At 35.8% G+C, this 18,269-nt stretch overlaps 1 protein-coding gene across 1 annotated transcript in view; it reads left to right on the forward strand.

Moving 5' to 3' along the window:
* The window catches only part of LOC104365682 (dynein axonemal heavy chain 5), a 168,318-nt gene that overhangs the window by 66,981 nt on the left and 83,068 nt on the right, over nucleotides 1-18,269 (forward strand). The window contains exons 44-51 of the mRNA XM_042798240.1: nucleotides 221-415; nucleotides 6,143-6,277; nucleotides 7,283-7,472; nucleotides 9,959-10,176; nucleotides 11,100-11,411; nucleotides 16,548-16,637; nucleotides 16,731-16,967; nucleotides 17,476-17,643. Coding sequence (XP_042654174.1) covers nucleotides 221-415; nucleotides 6,143-6,277; nucleotides 7,283-7,472; nucleotides 9,959-10,176; nucleotides 11,100-11,411; nucleotides 16,548-16,637; nucleotides 16,731-16,967; nucleotides 17,476-17,643 — 1,545 coding nt within the window. The remainder of the gene's footprint in view (nucleotides 1-220; nucleotides 416-6,142; nucleotides 6,278-7,282; nucleotides 7,473-9,958; nucleotides 10,177-11,099; nucleotides 11,412-16,547; nucleotides 16,638-16,730; nucleotides 16,968-17,475; nucleotides 17,644-18,269) is intronic.

The raw sequence follows: 18,269 nt of genomic DNA on the forward strand, positions 1-18,269 counted from the left end.
TGTGTCTTGGGCATCTCCAAATAACACGTGTGATACCACATACTTTACGAACTGCAGTATTTAGGCAACTGTGTAGTGATGTGTGATTGTGACATGCTGGAGTTACCCTTTGTAATCTGGCATGTGCTTCTGTGTTTGCCAAATATTTATCAGAAAAGCTAAACCTTCCTGTCCTGCTTTCATTATATAATATTTTATTTTATATTCTCCATTTATTCAGAACCCTGGCTATGCAGGACGACAGGAACTTCCAGAAAATCTGAAGATTCAGTTTCGCACAGTTGCTATGATGGTGCCTGACCGTAGCATTATTATGCGAGTCAAGCTGGCAAGTGCTGGTTTCCGAGACAACCAAGTCCTTAGTCGAAAATTCTATACACTCTATAAACTCTGTGAAGAGCAGTTATCTAAACAGGTAAAATAAATATTTGTCCAGCTGTAAGCTGTCACTGGAAGGGTATGTAGAGAATATACTTTGATAGAATATATAATTATTTTTACACTCATGAACCTATTAATTTTTTAGGGTTTTCAGTTTCAAGTTCTAGAAACATAGTCTGAAGTCATCATGTTGTTTTTATTCTTCACACTAATTTGTGCAGTAAAGGAAGTTTGATCTGTGATTTTTAAACAGAGTTCAGTTACTGGAGAAGTTATGAGGAATGGTGTATATTGCTCTGCTGAACTTTGTAGAGGACACATTTCTCAGTCTCCTCACTTGTGAAGGTCAGATCTATTGGAGAGGCAGTGTAAGAATTGTAAATCAACTGAAGAGTGCCTAGAAGGTACTGTCTTGCTGAGTGCTACCAGAAGAGTGCTATTCTGTTTGGTATGGGCTATTTAAGTAGAAACAAAGGATAAAGCTGCTTTTAAGAACAAAACTAGTAATTGCATTTTGAATATTCTGTGCTGGCTGTCCACTGGAGGTTCTCAAAGAACAATCATATGAACGATAGGTAAGTTGCAGCTCAAATGCTTGCTTTGGTCAGATCCTAATGAACCCGGGCATAGGCATATTGACTACACTCTCCATTATATTATTTGTGTACTATACCACATATTTATTAATGACTATGTAATCTTGGACTACACCAGAATAAGATAATGATGCATCATATTGCCCTCATTATTTCAGAGTTAAAACAAAAACACACAGATCTGGATTTTCTCTTCCTTTTTCCTTACCTCTGTAATTTCACTCTCAATATAACCAAACTGGATTCCAATTTTAATTTCTCTCAGGTTTCTTCTTCTGAGAAGGTTTTACTCACCAGATTTATGTTGTAGACTGGCTTCTGAAGGATTATATTTGCTATTGGCTTCACTGTAATATTGCCCAGGGTATCTCTGTTAGCCTTCAAATTAGTTTTTAGGCAATCTGAATTACCCTATGTTGCTCTAGCATCACTAGTGTTAGTCCATTTGTTGCAGTCCAAACTGTTTTCTCAGTCCTGTCATCTGCCTGTGTTTTATAGTTACTTATATAGTTATATAGGTTCATAGGCTGCATTTATCAGAGATTCATTTTCCAAGAACTCTCTCTTAACTGGGATTTGTGGACATTGTTTAGGACAATTTGTGTATGCACAGTTTCCTCAGTTAGCAACATAGCTTGTCTCCAGAGTATTGAATATGGATCTCTTTTTTTTTTGTCCTCAGGCTTGGCCTCAGAAGGATTAAATTTTCTCATTTCCTCCATTTGTGTGGTCATTTTTATCCTGGAATTGATTCTTTCCCTCACTGTGAAAGAGACATTTAAGCAGGCATCAGAAATTTTCCCATTTACGTCTGCAAAAGTGTTTTGCTTGTTTTGTATTGTCATGGGTGTTGGAACTGGTTAGCTCCAGGACAGAGTATTTAAAAACAACACACCCCCCCCAAACAAAAATTAACTGTGTACAGAACTTATTTTAACTATCTTAATGGTGTACAATGTTTTGTACATGACCATTGCTGGATCTTCACAAAGAGTTTCTATGTGTAGTTTTGTCATTTCTGCAGCAGAAACTACCCTGGAGTGTCTGAGACAGCAAGATTCTCCACTCAGCATGTTAATCAACATATTGAAGCATATAAGTAGTGTTTATCAGTTGGCCTGGGGATTGTAGGAACTGCCTGGAGGACTCTGTGGAACTGTCTGAAATTCTCATCTGCAGAACTCTATACTGATTAGTCAGATGCTTTATTGCGAAGGCCTGTAGCTCAATTACCTTGTCCCGGGTCAGTCCTTTGTCTCATCTATGCTGATGCTAGCAAGGGAGTTCCTTGATATTACCCAATGTAAATTAATGGCCAAGTGCTCTGCGTCTGCACATAGGCACAGCCCTGACAACCAGATACATCACAACTATGTATTTGAATTTTGCGCTTCTATCTCACTTATAACTTAAATTCCATAGTTCTTACTATAGAAGCAATAATGTCTGTGGGGAACAGTCTTCCATATGTATTTATATAATTTCTTCAGGACCCTCTAACATTTCTCCAGTGTCCATCAGAGAAGCCTGATGTGCTGATTTTTGCTCCTAGCAGTTTACATAACAAATCATGATTCTATACTCTGTAATACGAGCCAGGAAGCATAATTTTCTGCAAACCTATAGTAGTATGCTGGTTTGTCCTGACTGTGCCTGTCAGCAGCCCTTTGGACAGTTCTGCTCTTGTATAAATCCATTATATACAATTATAAAATCGGAGAAGAACTGAGTTTGGAAGGGACCTCTGGAGGCCAACAAGTCCTATACCTGTGCTCAGAGTGGGGTCAAATAGAGCAGTTGGCTCAGCACCTTGTCTAGGTGAGCTTTGAATATCTCCAAAGATGGAAACTGCACAGCCTCTCTGGTCAAGCTGTTGGAGTGTCTGACCACCCTGTCTAGTCACCAGTTTGTGTGTGAGAATGTTATTGGAGACAGTGCTGAAATCTCCTGGAATGACTCTGCCCTGATCTGTTGCCCTTCCAGCAGATATTAGGGTGTGCCAAGCCCCCAGTGAGGACCAGGGCTTGCAAAGATGAGTCTAATTCCAGTTGTCAGAAGAAAGTTTCATCAGCCTCCTTCTCATCAGGAAATTTGCAGAAGACATCTGCCACAATGTCAATCGGCCCTCTAATCCTAACCCAAATGTTCTCAGCTGGATCATCAGCCATCCTAAGGCAAAGCTTTTCCACTCTCTTTCACTTTAAAGGGTAACTCCCCATCTGGCCCTCCTGGCTTGTCCTTCCTGAAGAACCTGCATCCATCCATTGCAGCACTCCAGTCTTGTAAGCTATCCCACCACATTTCTTTCATCCTAGTTAGACTGTAGCCCCATAACTGCACACAGAGCTCTAATTTTTCCTATTTTTTTCCCATGCTGCATGCATTAGTGAACAGACATTTTGAATTGGCACCTGCTTGTGCTGTTTACCCAAGAAAAATGTGAGAGCTTCTGCCATGATCCTGTTCTCTTGGCCCTTCCTTATCTGCGTGCATATACTTGAAATGGGCCACCTTCCACAGTATTTTGTCATGCTTGAGGTCTCTCTTTTCCACCTCAGACTGCATCTTTTGCTTTTCAGTTGGGTCCACCAACTCCTCATTTGAATGTGAGTTGTTATCTCCCTCCCCCATCATTCATACTTAGTTGTAGTAGTAATGGTATATTTTGAAAGACTTGCTGAAGTTCCTTATGAAGTTTATTGTAGGTTGGGGAATACATCTGATGTGCAATAAGTGATTATATGTAGAGAGAGATCTAATGAGTTAATCTGATTAGATATGGGAGTCCCATGAACTGCAAATATTTCTGAGTACAGTGGGATGCAAATTGCTTCTGTCTAGCCAGAAAACTAGAACTATAAAGTACAGATAGGCTTTCCTAGAGGCATATTAATCTGTCTTTCCCAGTGGAATCTATTTATTTAAATGTTTAGTGGTAAATTTTAAATTCGTAGTGGTAAATTTTAAATTGAAAGTACTGCTGGGTATCTGGGGAGTTGACTGAAAAGAGCAGGGACACATAAAGAATCAATGCAGTAGGAAATGGGAGAACATTGCCTGTTTTCAGCAAATACAATATATAGAAACAGAAGAATATAACAAAAAAGCATTCACCAGCTGAACTTAGCTCCTACAAAATCTAAAATAAATTTGCCAGAAGAAATACATGAAGTCCCTGAGACATTTTACACACACACAAATGCAAACTCTGTAGGAGGAGAAACTCTGACTCACAAGTAGCCAGAGGGACCCTAAGTGACCATCATCTTGTTCAGTAAAGAAAAACATACAAAAATAAAAGAATAATTCTTGCCAAATGTAGGAATCCCAAGGTGTCCAAAAGCCTGTGAAACAGTTGTTCTGACAGAGTCCCCAAAGATGAATTATTTGCCTTTGTTATAGGACTTCTAGCTAAAGTTCTCTACTGTCTCATTCCACCTCACCCAGATTAGGAAAAAACATAGAAACCAAAAAGAAAAAACCTAACAATGTTTGAAAGTGAATGAGGCCATAATCCCTTTTTGAGGATCATCTGCTTAAGGTGCTTTCATATGGAGAAAACCACTGATACCCCTTATTTTCCCCACAATAGCAAGCTGTGCTTCTACTGTTGAGATTTTTATTCGTAGTTTTTTAATTCATCCTTACAAGGGCATCAGCTATACCACTGCAGTCCAGGTGCGGTCTTTTGCCTGCTGTTGAAAGATGCAGCAGAGAAATAGCTCATAATACACATTTGCCAGTAAATTCTATCTGTTCTGTGCCGTTCCTGAAAGGCAAAGCAGTTGTAAAACTAGCAGGCTGATTAAGGAAAATAAATGATGGTTGCTTTGAACAATGCGTCATGCAGATCAGTTGGAATGCATCAGAAAACCTGTCTTTGAAAGTCATTTTATCTTATTTAAAATTTCTAATTCTTCAAATTTAACAAAGTCATCACTTCTATAGATTCATAGACTCAATGTAAGTTGGAAGGAACCTCTAGACGTCACTTTGTCCAACTTCTAGTGCAACATAGGTCAAAGTAGAGCAAGTTGCTAAAGCACTTGTTGAGTTGTTAGTAACCCCAAGGATGGAGATATTCAGTCTCCCTGAGCACCTTTTCTGTGTTTGACCACTGTCATTGTGAAGAATCTTTTCCTTACACAAACTGTTGTAATTTCCCCTGTTGCAAATTTTGACCACTGCCTCTTTTCCTTTCACTTGGCCATCCTTTGCAGGACTCATTCCAGTATGTTAATGATGGTGATCTAACATGGACTGGAAGAAATCTATTAGCCCTTGTCATGATTCTGGATATTTCACTGGGACATATAATTTATTAAATGATATCTGACTTTAATCAACATATAATCTGCCTTCCAAAATTCACACAAAGTTGTTAATCTTTTTGTCTTAATGTTTCCATCTGCAAATGAGATTTCCTGGCAGTACCTGGCTGAATATTCATATTGAACTTTTTCAACTGGTAACAACTTCTTTGCACGTGATTGGACAATAGAAAACAAGGTTGGACAGAGCCTTGACGGCTCATCCATTTAACTCTCTGGAGTTAAAATAATTCTTAGCTAAATAATTTGCTATAAGTGTTTGTGACTTTCCTTAACATTTTCCATTGACATATAGCCTTCAGTTTCCCTGGCAATCTGTTCCAAAGTTTAATTTTTCTTATGGTCACAAAGTTTTTTTCTAAAAAGGAACTCGAATCTCCCTTACTGTAGTTAAGTACATAACTTCTTTTCCTTCCTATTCCTCTGTCTTTTTGCAGGTATTTTTTTGCATGTTGAAGACTTTTATTGTAACTCATCCTATATATTTGCTCTTCCTACTTCTACAGTAGATTTTTTTTTTTTTTATTTCTTCCTGATATAGCGTGTTTTCTAGTCAACTGAAAACTGCTGTGTTACAGATTACTTGTAAAAGTGGTAGTTTACCACCAAAAGGGACACTTGGCAGGTATGGACATACAACACTGGAAAATATATTCAGGATATGATAGCAACAGAATGGGAAATCTAGTTGAAAAGATGAAGAACTGTGAAATTCATCATATTTAAAAGTTCAATAACATATTTATTTATTGAATAAATTTAGTTTTCAGCTCTCTCTTGATTTGAAAGTGTTTAATCTTTGTGGTACCAATTGAGTTTATGCATTATTTCAAGGTTCATTACGACTTTGGGCTTAGAAATATCCTGTCTGTTTTAAGAACACTTGGAGCAGTGAAAAGATCTAATCCCAAAGAGCCAGAGAAAACTGTAGTGATGAGAGTTCTGCGGGACATGAACCTCTCCAAACTGGTACTGTAACACTGGTGAATTTCCCAAAAAGAGTACTTTGCATTTTTAAGTGTATTTATTATGCACATTGAAAAGCTCTTTTTCTTCAGCAGTTGGATACATTATTTTGCAGTTATTAATATGGTCTATCAGTGAGTGGAGAATCAGAATACAGTTACAGTGTGAGCGCTATTTGTCTTTTAAGGAGGGGAGAGACATCAGAAACCTTAGCTGAAAAAATAATTGGAAATACCATCAGAACCTAGGGAACCTAACCTGGTCCTCTAATTGGCTCTTGTTTTTTCTTCTTTTTGCCTTATCTAAGAGGAAAAAGGAAGAATACATTGTATTAACTTTTAATAATGTCATTAAAGATCCTTCTTAATCCAGAATTTCAATTTATACATTTCTTGGAAGTCTGCTGCCTTTTTAGAACATTGTAAGAATTCAAGTGAGTGAGGTAATTGGAAGCAGCTAATCCCTACTTGTACAGTCTAATCTCTTTCGATATTATTATTTAAAGTATTAATCTTTCTTTTTATTGCTGTAATTGAAAGGTCTAGACTCTGTGTATTTACCTTGGGAGCCAGTTTTGTGATGGAACCAATTACTCTGTTTCTGATGTTAATCTATTCAGTGCATTGGTACATGCATTCAAACCTGTAGGCATGCTTCAGTGATTTACATAAGGAAAAAAATAGTATAAAGTCCAAGGCAAACTGAAATTTGAATAAATCTGGCTGACTTATGTAACAAATGAAGAAACGTGTGTGTGTCTACTAAAGAAAACTGTATTAAGATGTTAATATTTTTATAAGGTTTAAGTATTTAATTTAGAAATTACTACTTGTGATTGCATTATATGAAATTCACTTAATAAAACTGATTTGTAATTATAATATTTGCCTTAGAAAATGTAAGCTTTTCTACTGCCATCTTTTAAATGGCATATTATTGAAGACTGTTTACGGTTATAATAATTTCAATGAATAAATGATGTATTTCCCCCTACCTTATCCTTGACAGGTGGATGAAGATGAACCTTTATTTATGAGTCTCATTAATGACCTATTCCCTGGAATTATTCTGGATAAAGCTGGGTATCCTGAACTACAGTCAGCCATCCAGAAACAGGCAGAGAAAGCAGGGCTTATTCATCATCCGCCATGGATACTTAAACTCATTCAACTGTATGAAACTCAACGAGTCCGACATGGTTAGCATGCTAGATAAGTTTCTGAGACTGCATAAAAGCAATAGTTTTTTATATTATCTGCTACAGAATGCAGATTGTTTTCATGAAAAATGTATTTTAAAATTGAACAGATGTCATTTTTAAAGCCTATGTGGATATTTTGCTAGGAAACTGTTATGACTTTTTTTAGTGTGCAGTGCACACACAGTGAGATTTTAGCCTTGTATTACATTTTTATGGGAAATATGAGCATGGCCTTCAGAGACTGAAATTTCTATGGAACAAGTTAAATTGTAGAGTATACATTAAAATTCAGAAACAGCAGATTTGTTCAGTGTTCTGAAAACAATTGTTGCCCTTAGACACAGGTCAGTCATGAAGTTCATGTTTAATGTTACTGTGAGATTATGATGCTGAGATTACAAAAAATAGTCTCTCAAACCTTTACTTTGATAGCTTCTAACAAGCATGCAGTATAATTCCAAGTCTTGTTCTTTGTGTTCAATTCTGGCCATTTACACTGAGGAGAAATAAGTCCACCTCCTGCTGGACCAAGGTGGGGTTGGACAAGATGGCCTCCAGAGGTCCTGTACAACCTCAACTATTCTGTGATTATATGAAAATACATTTTTACAGTGCACGAAAGGCTAATGAATAAAGTTTATCCTGTCCTAGGAAGGGTGCCAAAGAAAGTAGTAAAATCAGGTTTACAATTCATAGCTGAGTGGACAAAAGTACCCCTACTTTGAAAAGCCCTCCATCCCCCTAACCTCTAACAACTAAGGAATTTTTAGTATATGAAGGAGAAAATATAAAGGAAATGTAACTAAAGGAGCAAAGATTTATGAAGATGTCATCCTTTTTATTCTTCCTGTTCATGTCACAATAATAGTAAGCTTAAACTAATGGAACAAAGACAAGGAAATACTCATTTGCCTAGCACAGTCTGAGACCTTGATGCCTTATATGTTTAGTTTAGATTATTGGTTAGACAAAAGAACTGGTTAATGAGGTGCTGAGTTAATAATTTACATTCAGATCACTGTGTTCAGTGTTCCATACCAAATCATAACACCTATATCTATATAGGAACCATGAAAGTTTTAATTATTTCAGTCATAATTAAATGCACCTCTTGTTAGAAGAAGCTGTTTGGTCTGTGTGACACCATAGACCACTGTTCCCAAAAAATCTCAAAGATCCACTGTGGCATTCTGCTTAGATGCCTCTTCTCTCCACATGGCCATGCTATTCCCAGGGGTCATGCAGCTCCAATTGGCCTAACACTTGGATGCCCAGGGTCTTTCTGTGACACAAGTTATTGCGTGGAGGGAAAAAGATTCTGTTTTTCTGACTTCCATTTGTCCTGCCCGTGGACCCTTCGATTTATGGAGAGGTAACCATGGGATCTCAAGTAATGAGGAAAAGTATATAAAAAAGATGGCTTCTCTTGGTTGAAATAGAGGCAATATGTGCACATGAAGTGCGCATGTACACGCACACACACACACGCATGGAGGTTCAGTGCGTGGATCCTGAGATCTCTTTTGCATAACAGTTTTGATCAAAATGCTGTTGAAACCAGCAGAAAGGTCATTCCATTAACATTGGGGTCCTTGGATTAGATCTCCCCCTATGTAACACATGGCATGAATAGGTGGTTGTCTGGGTGCTCAGATTGTTTGTGGGAACATTCAGCTCCCTTTAGTTTTAGAGAAAACATCAAGCAGTCTGCACTGTAGTGGTTTAGGTTTGTAACTTGTTCCATACCTTTGTTGAAGAGGTTTTCAAAGCCAACTGTGGGTTACGTTGTCCAGTTGCCTTTAGGGTTAGTAGAAGTTACCTAGCTCCCTTAAAAGATTTTGGAATTTCAGTTTGAATGTCCCATCTGGGCCCACTCTGGGCCTCTTGACTAGGTGATTTAGAAAATATAACTAAAAATGATCATCTGTAGGCTCAATTTATTATTGAAGACATGGCTTCTTTTCCTTAAGAAGTATCTATATACTGAAGAAATGAAAAGTGTGTTTGCTGTTAACTGTTTTTTATGTAAGAAATATGTATTAAAATGTCAGCATGGATGGATGCAGGTACATATTTTTGTTACTTTTGCTTCAGGAAGATACACTCGATTTTATATATCATTGGGAACTTCTCATTAAATAAATTTAGAAATTACTGTTTTTGTTTACCGGTAGTCTTGTCAATGTCATTGCATGCGAACATAAAAATACAGTTGTGTTTTTCAATTAGGAGAAGGAAAAGAACTGCCTGAGGGAGGATATAGACTCACATAGGCTTGCCTATAATAATAGAGCAGACATTTATAGAGGCCTTTTAATAATATTTTAAAATTCCATTTCAGTCAACATTAAGTGGAAAGAGAAACATCGTTTTTGTGTTGCCTTTTGGTGAAAATAAAACAAGGATCGTTGATGCAAAGAAGCATTAAATGGTAGCATGACATTTTGACATTTAATTTTAAACCATGTTTATATTGTTTTAAGGTATGATGACTCTAGGTCCAACTGGTGCAGGAAAGACAAAATGCATTAATATTTTGATGAAAGCAATGACAGATTGTGGTGCTCCTCATAAAGAGATGAGAATGAACCCAAAGGCAATCACAGCCTCCCAGATGTTTGGTACCCTCGATGTTGCTACAAATGACTGGACAGATGGTATTTTCTCTGCATTATGGAGAAAAACTTTGAAAGCAAAGAAGGTAATGGATATTGTATCATGACAGTTAATAAGGATATTTAATACTGTTTCCATAAGGTCTCATTACCTGTCATTTATGTGAAAGATCTTCCATTATAAAATCAAATGGGAAAATACAGTGTTAGTTTTGCTTTATGTCTGACTAGCTCAGTGTACGTGAGAGTCAGAATTATGTGCATATGACAGAGAGCACTAGGCTTCCCAAGCACTTGAGGCTCCTAAATTAAATTGGAAAGATTTTAAGGATTGTGCTTCCTTCTGCAAGCAGGTAGTCCTACCATTCAAATACAAAAGCAAGAGCTGTTCATGTTTTGATGTGAGGAGAGGAAAGCTATTTTTTTCTTGTCTGGTTTTATGTCACTGCTACTCTATTTCACTAATTATGTCAGAATGTAAGAAGCTTTGATAGGAAATCAATATAGGCATTTCCCAATTCTCTTATCAAACATACAGATGATGTTTCATGGAATCATAATTACATTCAAATCTTCTGAAGTTCCATTCAGTTCTCACTTGGACAATGGGAAACCTTACAGAAAATACTTAGGTAATGTCCCACAAGGACTGACTGTGTACCCATAACTGTGACTGTTTAGCAGGAAATGTTTTCATCCACCTTGATGGATACTGGGTTGGCTGATGTACTTTTGTAGAGAAAAGGGACAGCTTGATCCTTGGAACAGCACAAATGAATTTTTGATGCTGTTCCTTAATATACTTTTTGGTGTGACACAGAATAACAAACAAAGGATTAAAGTCACTGAGCAAGTTATAAAAATTGCAGTTCATGCTGAGCTAATTAATCATCACCAAATTATGACTCGTTAATTATATCCAAGAGTATATGTTCTCTGAAATTAAGTAAATGTATATTTTTTGGTCAATGTACATAAAGTTGCATGTGTGTGTGTCTCCTTTTTTTAGGGTGAGCATATCTGGATAGTTTTGGATGGACCTGTTGATGCAATATGGATTGAAAATTTGAACTCTGTTCTGGATGATAATAAGACCCTTACTTTGGCCAATGGAGATCGCATTCCAATGTCCCCTACTTGCAAAATTATTTTTGAACCTCACAACATTGACAATGCTTCCCCTGCAACGGTTTCTCGTAATGGGATGGTCTTCATGAGTTCCTCAGTGTTAGATTGGAAGACTATTTTAAGGGCTTGGCTGCAAACGCTACCTGTTACATACTCAGATGTCCTGTGGAATTGCTTCAATGCTGTATTTCAAGTATGTAATTCAGTGACTTTAGAAAAAAAGTTTGCATTTAATATTCCTTATTTAATGAAGCATTGTTTATTCCTAAGAGCTTTTTCAATTATTTACTCCTCTCTTTTTTTTTTTTTTTTTTTAATGCAATTAAGGATGAAGGATTAAGAAAAAAAAAAAAGAGAGAATTATCTCTAACAGTAATGTATGAGTGAAACTGTAATAGGTGAATAATTTGGATGCTTTGTTTTGTCTGCATAGGTTAGTTGGCAGTGAATTTTTAAATCTGTGATTATTTTATAATGCACGTTGGCAAAACAGAGATATTCTCTTTGACTGTTATTGTTACTGCAATTTTAATTCATGTTAGGATACATAAAGGGAGTGGGTAAACTTCCTTGTTTGTTTTAAATGTAAAGAAGTAAATTCAGAAAGAAATTAAGCTAGATTCACTCTGGTGAATTCTTTCTTAATTTTGGCTGCAACAGGAATGCATTTGGTCCATTAGTTATTTTTAAAAGGCATGTTGTATTTTGAATTAATTCAGGGTAGTTCTGTGCTCTGTGTTTTTTCTGAAGCTCAGCATAGGTGACTATAGTGGTCTCTTCTCATTTTATAATGCATGATTCTGTTTTAAAGGAGATTTTTGAGATGGCATCTCTTTGATACATACACTGACTAAATTCTTTTCAATCAATAGATCCAAAGGGACAATTCTGAATGTTTTTTTTTCCTCTCCATTTGGCCTTAGCATGATGAGTCATTAAAAAGGTTTCATTAATATTATGGATGGGGATGGTTGTACTCAATAGTGGGTCCAAAAGCATAATCTCAGTAGTATACTTTTTTTTCCAATTACATTGAAATTCTGATTTTTTTCTTTGGAATTTTTAAAAGAAATAGTTATTGCTTTGCAATCTTTCAGTGTTATCTTCTGGCTTCCCCAACACGTGTGAAACAAATGCAACTTCCTTATATACCTTGCTTTCCCATTGTCTCACTCCTGGCGGTGTACTTGGGTAACTGATGTTGGATTTCACAGGGTTTTCTACTGTAACATTTTTCATTGCTGTTGGATTTTACAAATGCAGTTTTTAATGAACTTTGAGTGACATTTCAGAAAGTGCATTTATAAATCATGATAAAAGCAATGATTAATACAGTTTTGGAATGCCTGGAATGTTAACAAATGTCTTCTTACAGGTATGTTTCATTTCAGTGCCCATTTACTTTAAAACCCATGTTTAACAAGCTATTAATTTTGTTCTACCTCCCAAACATAATGATATGACATAGTATTTACTGCAGCAGCAATAGATACAATTCTGATAATGAACTTTAAAATATGCTTCTGAAGTAAACTATATGTGGGTCAATTTACTGCTTATTTGCCACAATTCTATTTATATTTCATGCTACAACTTGCTCTGAAAACATAATAACAACATTTAAAATACCCAAGCCTGAAGCAATAGCAGTAAAGTCCAGAAAAATATGTATTTTATTAGATTGAGAGATGAAAATGCAGTGAAATATGAAGTTTGTTCTGTGATGAAGGCTGCATTTGGAACTATCGAAATGTAAATGAAAGCTGTCATGCTGTCAGTTTTCTTTCATGTTTAATGACCTATCTTTGCTTCTCAAATAATAGAAGTGATAACAGTGATTTTACAGATGAGGGTAACACTACTTTTGTATTCAGATTTTTAATTATTATTTTAGTTATTTTTAGTTATCATTTTTAGTTATTATTTCCCCCTACATTAAAAAAAAATTGATAAATTCTAAAAGAAAATTTGTGAAATAAGGTGCAACAACAGTGGTAGTTAAGACCCAAATACAGAACTTGATGAATTTAATGCTAGTATTAAAAAAAACATGGATATAAGCAGCCTTAGAAATACCTTATATTTAGAAGAAAATTAAGGTTAAGATATAGATGGAAATATAGTAACTAAGGAGAATCAATTCTAAAGTATACATATAGAGACCTTTTGTAATCAATCTAAATTAAACCAAAATAGATGTAAGACAACTGCTATAGAAATTCCAATTTGCTTACAAGAAATGCTCATTATTTATACTAAGAAAAATACTATTTGTCCCTGCAGGTCTGCATATTGTATAAAATCATTATTAATGAAGGTACAGCCAGTAGCTATAATGTAGTAGGAAGCACCAGAGAATAATAGTTGTGGATCAGTGGGAAGGATCTATTTATACCTTTCGTATATATTACAAATTCCACTGTAAGTCATTAAGTTTTATATAAAAGACATGAGGTAGTCCAAAAGACAAGGATAAATTAATTAAAAAAAAAAAAAAGCAAAAACCAAACAACAAAAAAAAACCAAGACAACCCCCCCCAACCAATATTATTTTGAATTAAGATTATTTTTGAGTCTTTTCTATTTCCACACGATTTTTTTAAAACAGTAGTTGAGGTGCTAGACTATCACCTTCTCTTTCTCAGTTCTTTTTTCTCAGCAACATTTCCAGCTTAGGAATAATTTCAAGTAAACTCCTATCCCCATATAAAGTCTCTACTCTCTTAAATTTAGAAGCTGTAGTGCCAATTTCTTGTCTGTGAATGATGCTGGTAACTGTAAGCAACAGAATTGCTTAGCTGATGGAAGTAATTATCTGAGAAAGTTTCAAAGAACTGAAATAATTAAAATAATTACCTCAGTGGTGTTATTCAGTTTGTCTGTAAAGTATGAAGCTCAAGCTAGTGATTGATGTTATGTGAGTAACATAAGTTTCACCATATCTAGTCATTTTTAAATCCCACTCACTTTCATTTTTTTTTTTTTTAATAAAATCTGGTGTCCTGGATTCCTTATTGACCTATTCTGGAGACTTCAGAGAAGTCTTAAAAACAACAGAGTAGTCAGATGTGACTTATTCCGCCCTCCGCATTAAATCTCACTCTAATCTTACTTGGGTAAAGGCAGATACTGCCTCTGGAGCATATTGTTGAATATATAATCTAAAGAGTCTCTTATCTTAGAGATTTAAATGGTGATGTTCAAATTAATATTACAGATATTAATAACTTTGCATTATTTAATTGTTCTTGTGCTTCTCTAAACCCTTTGAGTATGTTACCAGCTTCTTGTTCTAAGAGCATTCTGCAGTCCAGGGAGTTCCACCGTCACAGTATGCTGTGCAAAAGGGTCTTTTCTCATATGACTTTTTACAGCTGACTTCATTTTGCAGTCTCCTTGTAAGGGATAGCAAATCCCTCATCCAAATTCTTCACAATTTATGTGTATTTGTCATGGCCCGACTAATTTTTCCAGACCCCCTGTCCAAACATAATACCCTAATAAGTAGTTAATTCATGCTAATTGCTATCTTGATGTTGCATCCTTCTTTCAGTCATATTTATTTTAAAAATAGTAGTAAAAAAATATTAGTGTATATGGACCTGATTTTTTTTTTTCATAAACTCAAAGAACAAGAATTACGCAAACCTCACTGGAATCACAAGTACCATAAAACTTGTTCTGGTGAAAATTGGTCTCTTAAAAATGCAGACTACCTTGACACATGAAATATCTTTATTATGAGCATATCAAATAAATTATTAAATAATTTGCAGTGCCCTATGAGACATCTAGTCTATTTTACAGATGAAGAAACTGAATCTCAGAGAGATTTAAGTCCAAATTTTAAGGATCTTTAGACTTGAATCTCCCATACTGATTGCAGTGCCTTACTTCTACCCATTCCTTGTGGTAGCCACAACTCCCTCAGTTAGTCACTTGAGCACCTTATGTATTGCTGAGGGCAAACCAGGCATTTTAGAGGGAAAGCCACAAAAAATGACACACAGAGGTGGAAGCACTTATGTTAGTCAACAAGAAATAACAAAAAAATTATTTTTTTCTAAGCCTTCCTCCTTCTATGTATGCCCACATTGAGACTGTCTTCTTTCTCAGACCACTTAGCCATGAGCCCAATTCTACTTTAAGATGCTTAAGTGAGTTTTTTCTCATAATATGTATCTTTGTTGTGTGTGTTACCAACTATTCTGGTGAAATGGAATCCCAGGAGGATGGGTAAAAACTTTGATTCAGTCTCTGTGACAACAAATACTCAGCATAGGGTACTTAGAGAACCTTAATGGCAAAAAAAGTAAACTGAAAATTGGAACAAAGCTGGTGAGTATATGGGTAGGCAGCTCACTGGTTGTTCAAAAATATCTGGGTGATTGTTTACATCTTTGGGTGATTGAATGTCTTCATTGTCTTAGCTTTCTCACTGACAAGACATGGGAGCCATAAATGGAAATCCTTCAAAATTACTATCTCCCATACTGTCCCTGTTGTACTCCCCAGAATGAGTAGGCAGTGTTGATTTCCAAAGATTGCAAAGGCAAATGGAACCTATAGAGAGGGAATTATATTAAAAATTGTTAAATGAAAGTGAAAGTAGATTATCATTCACATCAGTCTGTACTATGTATGGCAATTGATATTTTAAAATAATTCCGCACTGCAAATCTCAGAGAGGACTTTATGTCAGTTTGAAACTTTGCTAAAGATGTTGCAGAACTCTTGGCAAAGGCAGTCATAATAGCCATCACTATGGAGTAACCTGAGGAAAGGCTGGGTTCCATTAAAATCAATTGCAAAATTCCCTTTGGATCCTGCCAGTGTTCTGCAGAAAACTGAGAGTATTGGTTTCAAGATGAACAGGTACATTATGATGCAGTCAGAACAGATCAGATAAAAATTTATAGTGGTGAGGTCGTGCATTATATACATATCATTACAGCAATTCTAGTGCTTTTATCTTCCTACTACAAAAATGGCGATAGTAGATTAAAATCTCCAGTGGAGAGCACACAAATGGCAGATCCCTGATGTAACAGAAAAGCACTCTTCAAATTGCTCTTCAGGAAATTGCTCTATGGAGATCATATGAATAATTTTCCTGACTGGTACATCAAAGGTATTTTTCTAATATGTTATTGTTAAGCAAAATTTCATGGTCTAAGCCTGAATATTTATAATCCTAGAAATGGGGGGAAATGTTGTTTGGAATAAAGCTTAGAATGTATTTGAAATTAAGAAATTGGTCTCATCTAAGAATAAATCATACCATTGAAACTGGTAAGCAGATTATTTAAGTGATGTTTTTCCTTACCAGGATGTGATGGATTTTGTTTTTTCTGCTGTGACACCAAAAATGCCAATTTTAGAGTGTATGTACATCAAACAAGCTACTGACCTCCTACAGGTACATATGACATTCAATTTTTCTCTCTCATTCTGGTTATTTGTGCTGGGACATTGTTCTAGGAGGGCAGTAGTTACATGCTGCATCTTGCAGGGTCTGTTGTCCGACCGAGATGAGAAACAGCTCAGTGAGGAACATATTGGTCGCTTGTTCATTTTTGCTGTAATGTGGTCAGCTGGAGCTCTTTTGGAACTGGATGACAGGCTGAAAATGGAGCTGTTCCTACGGAAGCACTCTGCAGTGAAAGAACTCCCAGCTGTGAATGGAGAAGAAACCATGTTTGAATTTTGTATCAATGCCTGTGGCCAGTGGGAGCACTGGTCAAAGAAGGTTTGTATACTATGATATGATAAGCTTTCTTAATTAGTATACAAGAAATTTATTACTTAAAAACCTGCATTTGGAAGGTTTTTAAGTAATAAATTTAGGAAGATTAACCCTACCAAATACTCAAGAGTTGCTTTTTTGAAAGTTTTTTCATTTTCTTCAGCTATCTTTGGCAGAGAATAGGAACATGCATTTGAAATAGCTCTGGTAGTGAAACAGAATTGATCTTAGCTTTGCCTACTGTCTATTGACCTACTACTTAAGAACTCCCAGCAAGGGAAAGCTTTCTTCATGTAACAGAGAATAGTGGAGTGAAAGTGTCCCGTTAGTCTAACACCCTTTTAGAAGAGCTTGGCAAAGTATTGATTTATTATAAATGGATGCTTGGCTTTCAGGAAGAGAAGTTTTGCTAATATACATTTTATAAAGTACATTTGGTTTTGTGTTCTCATGCAAAGCGATTGTGTAGGCAGGTAAAGTCTCAATCTTTTTGTATGTCTTTCTTATGCAGGTCCCTGAATATATTTACCCTAAAGATTCAATACCAGAATATACTTCCATTCTAGTTCCAAATGTAGACAGTGTCCGAACAGACTTTCTAATGCACACTATCATGAGGCAAGGAAAAGCTGTTCTGCTAATTGGGGAACAGGGAACAGCAAAAACAGTTATGATTAAGGTAGGTGGAATGGAAAAACATGTAATATCTTTGCATGATAACATTACAATAATTGACATTGGCACAAATGTTAAATTGAAGTGTAAGAATAATTTGACATTTCTTCAGATTACGTGCTATCATTCTTACTGAGGAATTTTTCTGGTACTCATATGGCCTACAAGAAAAAACCCGTAAGTATCTCTACTTTAATATAAAGGATTCTTTTAAACTTTGCTAACCGTAGCCACAAGGTCATGTGATAAATGCTCTTTCATATGCTTTCTTTTCCTTTGAGAAGTCAAACTGGAGATTTTGCTAAGAAAATACTGACCCTTGGAGGATTTTTTATTTCTCAGTGCTTTGTTGGTGGTGCCATGTGTGAACTGATCTTTTGTATGCCCTTGTTACACAGACTTTCTTTACAAGCCAAACTGAAGAGAAATAAAGAACTTCCTTCTATACTCAAGGTGATTTTTCGGAGGGTAAATTTAGTGTTTATTATCTGCTCTCTTAATTCCTTCACTGCAAATGATATATTGTTCTTTCTGCAGAAGAAAATAATAAATTTGCTATTAAAATAACAAACACATGCTTTTCATATTATAAAATAGTGCAGGTTAATCATATGACACTTAAAAAAAATA

Source organism: Tyto alba, unplaced genomic scaffold (genome assembly GCF_018691265.1).
Source record: "Tyto alba isolate M040663 unplaced genomic scaffold, T.alba_DEE_v4.0 Super-Scaffold_27, whole genome shotgun sequence".
NCBI lineage: Eukaryota > Metazoa > Chordata > Aves > Strigiformes > Tytonidae > Tyto > Tyto alba.